Here is a 10,742-nt window from a genome sequence, read left to right as displayed (position 1 = left end):
CGGGGTGGGCCATGTTGCTAGGCATTTATGTCTTTATTTTTTTAAATCTATCCCTCCCTGTTTTTATCTTTGCAATACACACCACGATTTGGCTGTTGCTATGGGCGTGGTCTTGTTGTTAGGCACATACATGTACACCCATCCCTATTGTTATCATTGCAATATACTGAAGCTCAGTTCAGTAGTACTAAAAAAATGTCCATCACAGCAATTTGTTACAAATATTCATATTTTATTAGCAAAAGATATTTCAAACAAATTTACATTTATTGTGTAATAATCACATTTTATACTATATTTTACTCACATACCACAAACTTGAACTGCTGGTGTAGATCTGTGACATTTTGTATGTTACCTTGTAACTTGTTTTCCCACTAGAAAATCTTTCCATCTCCTTGTAAAAATCCCCCTCCCCCTCTAACCCCCCTCTTAATACACTTAAGACTCAAATTCAAATTTGGCTTACAGTGTTGTCGAGTGTACATATATCATCTCATTCAGCCCCATTCATTGCTCATTTTGTGGTAGCCAACGGGGTGTGGCATGCATGACAGATTGTATCGTACACGCTAACAATGATGGAAAGGTGAGATAAGGAGGGGTTATTTTGAGACTGCAGACTTTACAGGGAGCAACAAATACATGAACACAATCCCATAAGACTATAATTTGGGCTAGGTTGACAAAGGCCAGTATCGTACAGCTAATGTCGTAGCAGTTTCTACTGAACAGTGAATATTCAAGTCACAATTTCTAACTTGGCATATATTCTCACTTGTCTTTCACACAAAGAAACAACTCTATTGAAAAGATATCCGAAGAGAAACTATTAAAGTGCTTGGTGTGTTTTGCATCTTCAATCATTGAAAACCCCAGTAGCTGTAATGGAAATGATTCGTTTTTCTTCATTATTTTTTTTTCTATCTTTGACTTCTTTATTTTCTTGGATTTTTCAAAGTATGTATGATTGACGTACGATTGAAGAACTCATTATTCAACAAATTTACAATTCGTTAAGAAATAATGAAATAATGCCGACTGTATATTTGTACTGTTTATACAGGGATTCTGTGTTGGAGTCTGCACAAGCATCACAAACTAATACACAGTTAAGGCAGTACATACCTAGTGGACCATTTTCACTGAAACTTAACGTTCTTAAAAACTTGTTGTATGAAACTTTGCTTCTGGCCCTTTTGAAATATTAAAAGAAATTTGAAATTTGAATTTGGGAATCCACCATTTTGTTGTAAGAGAAATTGATAATCTTTCATTTCCCCATAGATTTAACACAGCAATAGGCGGCCATGTTGGATTTTAAATGGCTTTATTTTTTTATAACACTTTGACCTCTATTTCAAAAATTTGTATGGTGACCCCAGATTTTTATTAGATTGATTTGATCTGTGAATGGGTTGGAGTTTACTGGGACAAAATTAACAGCAAAAAAGTTTACAATTTCTATTTCAAATAAATCAACGTATAGACTAGTCTGTAAGGTATGCCATGACAGGACGCCCTCACACTTCAGTCAATCTCTTTCAGACCAGGCTGGTGAGGACGGAGTACAATGACGTATCTTAAAAGTCTACGTATAGACAAATGAAAAAGTAAACAATGTTTGGTAATGTGTAAATGTTCTACTGTAATATATAACTGCTTCACTGCTCACACACTCAAAGACTGCATGGAAACCCATACACCCCTGCCTTATCAAATGGTATCATCTCATTCAAAGACAACGACTAAACCACTGGTATATAGAGAGGTGAGTAGGGTAAGACTGTATGATGTGCATGTACAAAATTATTTTACAGAATTTGAAAATGCTATGCAAGGCAACAAAATTTACAAGTTAGAATGATTTTTTTTTATGTACATATGGAATGTTTAAACATGTTGTGTAGATCTAGTTATGAAATATACATAATATAGAAACATACATAAAACAATAGAGGAAATCAACACAGATGCCAATCAATCTCTTTGCTTCCAGAAAAAAAATGATATCAACAATTAGTGTTAAAAACAGATTGTGTTGGTAAGGACTTTCAATGTTCTTATTTCTCATAATCTCCTCTCATTATTTTTTTTTTTATAAATCACAAGTTGTAGTATCTCTTTCCTGAAGTTCAAGTGACCATATGGATGAGGATTGGGTATTTATTTTTGGTTTTTAATTTATAAAACAATTGTATCATGTCTTTCTACTTGAAAAATCAATGTGAAACAATATGTGCCAAGTCCTTGTTTGTAACTCAATAAATTGCACAAGATGTGTATAAAAATGTTTGTTATTGTAGCAAACTGTTTATATATTTTTTAGCTTTTTATAATGTGTTAAGTTACAAACACAGATTTGGTCAAGGTTGTTTGACATTGATTTTTCAAGTAGGAAGCCATGATAAAATTATTTTGTAAAATAAAAATCCAAAATAAAACCCCAATCCTCATCCATACGGTCACTTTAAAGTGTTCTTATCCAAGTTTATCCGGAATTTCTGATATTTTATCAGTTCCACTGCTGTTTTCATTAGTCATCATCATTCATTTTCAAGAGCGTTTTTTATTGGTACATCTCCTCAAAGCAAGATCCATTGTCAGAAGAATTGGAACAGTACTTTTTTGGTTGATTTTATTTTTGTGAATCTCTCATATTCCAGGAGCATACCAAATTTTTCCAGGGCTTTAATGGATTATCCGGGATTGGGTTAAAAGTTCAGGAGTCTGAATAGATTTTTGAGTGATTTGAGATGCTCTGACATAAAAAGATAGTACAAAGTCAAAAAAAAAATACTGATTGATGTACCTAAGTGACAAAAAAAAAATCAGCATTTTCTTCAAACTGAGGCAAAAGTTGTATTTAGCCCTTAAACATTGTAAACATCATTCCTAACACTTTACAATCTGTTTTCACTTACTGACATTTAAAAGTAAGCCAACAAAGGAGGGAAACACAAAATTCAGAAGAGTTACAAATTCGTTTTTGTCTGTAAAGTTAATATCAACAAATTGTGACAATGTATATCAGTATTATTGGAAGCACTTGGCAAAAATAAATATACAAAGACACAGACAGAGACAGAATTCACATGACAAACTGAAAATGTCCCAGAATTTCTCTCTCACACTTTGTTCATGTGGTTTTTCACTTTCCTGTACTTGTCTCACATCCATTCCTAACATCATACTTTTCAGTTTTCACATACATGTTTCAAAACATGCATGTCTTTTGAAACACAGTAGCAAGCTTGGCAAGAAGTGTTTTGAATGTCAACAGCACACTGGTAACATGTAAGTCATCATTTGAAGAATTTGGCAAAGAGTGTCGTGAGTAAACGCTAATGATTTACGTGCATGGAGCTTGGAGATCATGTTCTATTCATAATTTTTTTTTTTGGTTATAATAAGTTGAAGATATGAAATCTATATGATGGGTTGTGTAATGTGTCAGTGAACAATGCAGTTATAGTACCACATACAAGCAAGACTTGAGTTAATACCCATCCTATATATATACTGATGAAGCGTTAAATCCAGTTGCCTCTTATATTTTGTGTATTAAACCAAAAAGGATGAAAACACACACACACACACTTTACCTTTTATTTACAAGTGAACTATTTCATCAACATCATAAACGAATGCGCACAAACAACTGTAAATGTGTACGCTTAAAGCTCATACGTGGTACCCAAACCAAGCAACAGTTTTTTTTAATTGATGATGAGCGTTTTGGTTGTATTCGTTGACACACACTCACTTCTACCAATTATCATACCACTCTGCCTTATTCTACACATTTGTGGTCACTGACCAAAAAAAAATTACGCAAAACAATACAGACAAAAGTCACATTCATTAAGTTACTGGCATCTGTAAAAAATATTTCAAAAGTCTCTCTCTCTCTTTTTAGTTGAGCAAAAATGTTTGAGCTCATATTTATGTCACTCGTAATGCACAATTCTACACGAATGTTTCGTACCATACCATCTTATACTGGCAGTGCAGTTCAGTACAAAAGTTTCAATTAAGTTTAAAGTGGACAGCAGCAAAGTCATCACTATGGCAACAATATTATTTATATTTACAAAGATTCAAATAAGTTACATCTGTCCTCCCACGTCTCCGAGTCTGTGGGTTTCTCAGCAGTCTTATTATCATCAGACCTGCTAGTTTCTGTTTTTTCACTTTCCGCGACACGTGCACAAGAACTTTCAGCACCTTCTGTTTTTTTCACTGATATGTCTTCCTTCTTCTTTTCAACAGCTTTCAGAAGCTCCGCACTCCCGTAACGCTCCAGTTTCCGGTGTCTCTCCCTGCTATGGCTTAGTTTAGCCTGTTCCATCTGTTCTAAGGAACGCCTCCGTGGAGGAGAGTCAGCTGAGCCGGGATGGAGGCGATCTGGAGATAGAGCTCTCCGCAGCAGTGGTGAACCTGGTGTGTCAGCACTCCTAGGTCGCACAAACTGTTTTTTAGTCTTCGGATCAAGTGTCAATGTTGGACTTGCCATCATATGTACTGGGTATGTCTGGGTGGTGTTAGAGCTTCCTGGCGAGTGACTCAGATTGAGTGACACTGCTAATGGACTTGGGCTCCTAGTTGGGGACGTTGCACTAGGTGAGGGGCTAGGGGTTCGTGCGAGTGGTGATAACGGTATGTGACCCACTGATTTTCTTCTGTGTCCTGTCCGACCAAATGTCCTGGACAGTTTATGAGTCAATCCATGTAACGAACTTGGCCTTGAAGAGAAATGTGAATGTGTTGTAGAACTGGCAGGTGAGTTGGGTACACTTGAACTTGGTGAACTACTATTTGACGATGCCAGAGGTGAACCCCCAGCAGAGTCGGGTGGTGATCGATATGTTGGCGGAGAGTGGGGAGACTTTTTTCTGGTTGGTGACCTGGGCTGCATTTGCCAGGATTCGTTAGCTCCGATGGGTCGGTTCAGTGACCCAATACTCCTACTTGGACTCAATGAAGAATGCAGTAAAGTATCACCTCTGCTACTCTTCATACTCAGTCTACGAAACAAAGAACTTTTACGTCGCTTATCACTGTCCTTTCTGCGTCCTTTCTTTTTTCTTTTAGCCATCTTACTGGTGGCTAGTGATCGTTTTCGTCCATCGCTGCGAATGGATGTCTTCTCCAATGGTAGGGCATGCAGTGTCACCTGGTTGGAGGTGATGCCGCCACTGCTGCTCAGGATGAGTTGCACAACTTGAGTGTGTAACAGACCCTGCACTGGTTCACTGTTGACGTGTGTTAGCAAGAATCCAGGACGTAAACCGGCTTCATATGCTGGACCACGGGAATCAACCGCCTATAAAACACAGTAACAGGAAAACAATTATCAATTCAGCCTTATGCAAAAAATGGCAAAAATATAGAACAGTGGCCTGACTGTAAAATATACAGACAATTGTAATCACGATACAGTGAATGTGCCATTACTCTTATCCATGCAATTGTCGAGATATGACTGCTACAGCCACATTTAATCTAGCGTTAACTTTGGCTCTTAAACCAACATACTTGTAAGGATCATTAAATCCCAATGCTATTTTACACGTGGCTGTATAATTGTTTCTACGCTACATTCTTAAATTTTGTAATCATTCAGAACACACTAATTTTAGGCCTAAAGAGTACATGACTTATCGTAACTAAACTGACACAGTGCGTGCCTTACCATACATAACTAAACTGATGTAGTGCATAACTTACCATAACTATACTGAAGCAGTGAATGACTTACCATAACTAAACTGACACAGTGCATCACTTACCATAACTAAACTGACACAGTGCATCACGTCCCATAACTGAACTGACACAGTGCATCACTTCCCATAACTGAACTGACACAGTGCATCACTTACCATAACTAAACTGACAGTGCATGTCTTACCATAACTAAACTGACACAGTACATCACTTACCATAACTAAACTGACACAGTGCATCACTTACCATAACTAAACTGACACAGTACATCAGTTACCATAACTAAACTGACAGTGCATGACTTACCATAACTGACACAGAGCATCACTTACCATAACTATTAAAATGACTTACCATAACTAAATGATGAACTGTGTAGTAATCGCTGTCACCCATGTACACTCGGATAGCTCTGAGTGTAAAACCAAACCCACGGGATCTTTTCTTTATGTGTATAGCTGGTGTAGTGGGGAAACTCAAGGGTGATGTTTCACGGCTTGGTGACGTGTCTCTGGAACTACATGACGTCAAACTAGATGCTCCTGGTGAAGGCATTGGTGATGAACTATCCTCTGAGAGAACAAAAAAAAGGAAACAAAAAAGTTTATGTGAAGCACACAGTTAAATTGGATAAACTTGTACGCAAGATCCCTTTCTGGTATATAAGAGTAATAGCTTACATCTCTGACAAAAAACAAGTTGAGAATTTTCATGTTTGTTGAAAAAGTAATAATTGTTATCTTTGTGAAAAATTTTGATGATTTCAATCAGTGTAAAAAGTTGATAAGTTTCATCTTTCTAACAAGAGAAAGCATGAATTCCAATAACAAACTACTGATGCTTCAAAACACACAAATTCTGATGTCCACCAGGTTTCCAAACAAAACACTGAATTCAGAATTTAATCTTAAATCAGGGTATTTTGTGTGCAATTCACATTTTGTTCATAAACATTTTTACACTATTAATAGTTCCTTGAACAATTGTTCCTAGGGTAGCCATTTCAAAAATCATTAATTTGAAAACTGTTAATTTGCACAAAAATACTAACTTAAAGATGAAACCTCTGTAAATACTGATTGTGAAAAGTTCCTTTTAAACATGAAGGTGGTTGAAAGTAAAAATTGAAAAATGATTTCATCTCGAGACAGTTTTGTGTGTGTGTGTGCTAAAAGTAGTATCATGCAGTGTAGCACAAAAAACTAAGTAACAGATGAAAGTGTAAGATAAACATTTACTTTTAACAGACTGTAATTGTATAATTGTGATTTTTAGGTGTATACATTTTTATGTGGATAACAGAAAACATACATAGCGCATGTGAAAGGCAAGAGTGTATGTACAGAAGACTCATATTTGTATTCAAGTTAGGGAGTCTGGTGTAGGTTAGGGATAGGATTAGACACCTTATCATACATCAAAATTGTATCTTAAAAAAAAAATGTCTACCGTTCTACATTTGCCACAGTGCATTTACGAATGGTGCTTTGAAAATGGAAGAAATGTGAAATATGACTTGAGTGACGTATGTATTGTATGTGTGTGTGCATATTACACCCAATGATTTTGATTTTGACCTTTACCTCCTGGAATTAACAATGACAATGCAGTAGCAGAGGCTGATTTAATGACTGGTCTAGTATGTGACTTGGCACCTGCTGGTTCAGGCATTATCTTCAACGGTATAGGTATAGCACGGGAGAACTCTTTGCTGCGAACCACTTCCTTTATGGCGGTCTTCTTCTCCTCCTCATTTGTGTCGGTCTGTGTTAGATCTGTGGTTGTGATAGTAGGGCTACTTTCCTCATTAAACTCCTCTTCTAGTGAGATGGAGAATTTTGGGAGTCTGCTAGTGTCCTTCATAGCAGGTTTACGTAAGTGTCGTCGAGGCAATGTTGGGGAATGCTCGCTGCTCACGCTCTCGCTCTTTGCTGACTCTGGTGTGGACTGGTTTCTTGGCGAAAGTTTGAAAGAACTGCAGAAATGAAATAACGCAGAATGTTAAGTTTCTGAGAGTTTATAAAGTTTATAAAAGTACAAACTTTCTATACATACATTACACTGACAAAAATAAAACGTTACTAAAGATGAAGCTAGACATTACGGACATTACCAAAAACATATTGAAATATTTAAGAATAGGATAAGATTAAGTCCTCGTTAACATTGTAATGGGGATTCCATAGTTTGCGGCTGATAGCCCACTCAGGCTACCACTGATTATGTGATGAGGATGGAAGATTTATGGACATGAAAGTATTTTAATAAAACAAATATTTCCAACAGGGGAAATTTCTTTTCAGTTCAGGAATATCGGACTACAGGTCACAATCCTTGGGCTACCATTTTCTGAAACTGGTAGCCCACTAGGACTAACAAAGAAAAAAAGTTAATTTCAAGCCCTGTACATACATACATACATACATACATACATACATACATACATACATGTACATAGATACACACACACACACACACACACACACACACATGCATACATACATACATACATACATGCAAAAAATGGCCATCATGCAACAAACTCAAGCTACAGAGTGGACATGATGAGAAAGGGAGAAGACATGTGGATGGAAAGAGAAGGAAAGTATACCTTTCAGGAGAACTTGATATGTCTTGTTTAGGCGTGCTGTGTTTCTTTTTGTCCATGGCGGCTGCTTCTTTGTCCAAATCTCTTTGTAGTTTTTCTTGTCGTTGTTTACGGTCTGCTTCTTCAATATCTCTGTGTATACTGCTGTATGATCTGTTGTATCGTGGTGAACATGTTGAAAAGTTATGAAATTCAGGAACGTCTGAGCTTTCGTCATCATCTTCTGTGTCTAACTCGTGGTTGTATCTGTCAGAACGACCTAGAAATGATGAAGGCAAAGTTTGTTGATTAGATGTAGTTGTAGAAAGAATACTTAATACAATGAAGCCAGTTTTGTAACTCGTTACATAATAGCAAACACAAATCAAAATCATTCCTAAATTTTGTCATGGAATTTCCCAGGCAGGGATGTGGATGTGTATGTATGTATGTATGTGTGTGTGTGTGTGTGTGTGTGTGTGTGTGTGTGTGTGTGTGTGCGTGCGTGCGTGCGTGCGTGCGTGCGTGCGTGTGTTTGATGTATATCTGAGCTATTGTGTAGGTGTACCTTGTACCACACACTATCATAACAGTGTGTCTGTACTAATGTCCAACCACAAAGCAGAAAACATGAAACATATGACCTTATCAAGTACAAATATCTACTACAATTAGGTATCAGTAATAGCTAGATAATATTAACTCACTGTCAAAATAACTTGTGTCATCATCTCCCTCAAGGTGGGGAATAAACTCGGCTTTCTGTCTTAGTAGAGAGTTCCAGTCTAAACCACTGTAAAACATGTGTTCTTTGATTTCGTAGGCACCACCAGCACCAAGCCGCTCTAGAGGATTCCTTTGTAGTAGGGTCGTTATCATATCTTGGGCATCCTCATCTGGGGCATAGTCCCCATCTGGCCATTCAATGGTGTCTGCAATGATGTATGTCAGTCAAATAATGTTTGTTAGCTGTGAGGTTTACAGTTCATATAAAGTCTGATACACAATATGAATGACATTTACCAAAGTTGACCACTAGAGGGCAGGAGACAAATTCTGTCAAATGAGCTAAAGTATTTAAAAATGATTATTGTTTCATATTAATTCAGCAAAACAAAGTAGAGGCAAGTCATCTGTTGGGGGGGGGGGGTGTAAGTTGGTTTGATGGGGGGGGGGGGGGGGGGGGGGGTACTTTAAGAAGGTTTGACACGTACAACAGATGTCGTCCTTATACCCATGTCATGTATTTTGAACTCACCTTGGATTGCCTGTGAAAACAATTCCTCGGGAGTATCACCAAAGAAAGGTACACATCCAACCAGGAATTCATACAGTATGATACCCATGGACCACCAATCAACAGGCTTGCCATAACCTTGACGTAGAATCACTTCCGGTGCAATATACTCCGGTGTACCACACACTTGTTTATCCTGGAATTGTTTCGCGTCTTTCTCGATTGCATGCTCGTAAATATTTGTCGTCACTGTATCAAGACACAGAAAATATACAACTTCACTTAAGCTTATGATTTTTACATTGCAAATGGTGTTTATAGATGGCAGTAGTAACAATAATTGTTATTTACTAACACTCATTGTAATGTTGTTAGTAATTAATGTCAAGCATAAAAAAATCGGATTTATAAAGCAAAAAGACATTTATGTAACTATTAGTATTACACACTGCTGGATACAAACCATGACATTTTCCTAACTTCACTAATATCAACAGTCGTGGCTTCAATTGAAAGCTCAACAAATCTTTCCAATTGGCAGTTCCAAATTGTTTCCTCAAATTTTAATAAAAAATTTGTAAACATAATATCAACTGTTATCTAAGTATATATTTTTTTCTTCAGAATTCATCAAAAATGAGATACTCACAACTCATGAGACCAATCTTCGATAGACCAAAGTCTGTCAGTTTGATATGTCCCATTGACGTTATCAGTAAACTGAAATGAGAAAAAAAACATTCAATATTAAGATATTGAAGGTGAAAAGTTGCAAATAAATATAACGTTACTACGATATGATGGTAATAATGTTAATAAGTCGGTTATCGTCTCATGACAGATTGTGAGATCTGATGGTAATAATGTCAATAAGTCGGTTATCGTCTCATGACAGATTGTGAGATCTGTAATGATGAGACGTAAAATCCCTTATTGCTTCTAAATGTATTATGCACACACAAGGGTATACTCAACAAAACATCAAGTTTTCAAGAACAGCTCTGCCTACCATCAATTAAGCCAGCTATCCACCCATATAAAGTGCATCCACATACCCATCAACACACTCACCCATCCACCTATCCATCCACCCACCCACTCATCCATCCATCCATTCATCCATCCATCCATTCATTCAACCACCCACTCACCAACCACTCCCTCTCTACCACCCATCCATCCACCCAC

General features: G+C 37.0%; 1 protein-coding gene across 3 annotated transcripts in view; it reads right to left on the bottom strand.

Moving 5' to 3' along the window:
• Positions 1-242: 242 nt before the first annotated feature.
• LOC144436471 (microtubule-associated serine/threonine-protein kinase 2-like) overlaps positions 243-10,742 on the bottom strand; it is a 152,206-nt gene continuing 141,706 nt past the window's right edge. For all 3 annotated transcript variants that reach the window (XM_078125270.1, XM_078125271.1, XM_078125272.1), the window contains 7 exons: positions 10,204-10,274; positions 9,576-9,803; positions 9,025-9,249; positions 8,342-8,597; positions 7,314-7,705; positions 6,085-6,302; positions 243-5,326 (listed from right to left, as the gene is read on the bottom strand). In XM_078125270.1, coding sequence (XP_077981396.1) covers positions 4,091-5,326; positions 6,085-6,302; positions 7,314-7,705; positions 8,342-8,597; positions 9,025-9,249; positions 9,576-9,803; positions 10,204-10,274 — 2,626 coding nt within the window. In that variant the 3' untranslated portion in view covers positions 243-4,090. The remainder of the gene's footprint in view (positions 5,327-6,084; positions 6,303-7,313; positions 7,706-8,341; positions 8,598-9,024; positions 9,250-9,575; positions 9,804-10,203; positions 10,275-10,742) is intronic.

The sequence above is a fragment of the Glandiceps talaboti genome, chromosome 6, assembly GCF_964340395.1.
Source record: "Glandiceps talaboti chromosome 6, keGlaTala1.1, whole genome shotgun sequence".
Classification (NCBI taxonomy): Eukaryota; Metazoa; Hemichordata; class Enteropneusta; family Spengelidae; genus Glandiceps; species Glandiceps talaboti.
Note: the sequence above shows the minus strand (reverse complement) of the source record. Positions and strands in the feature narration are given on the sequence as shown.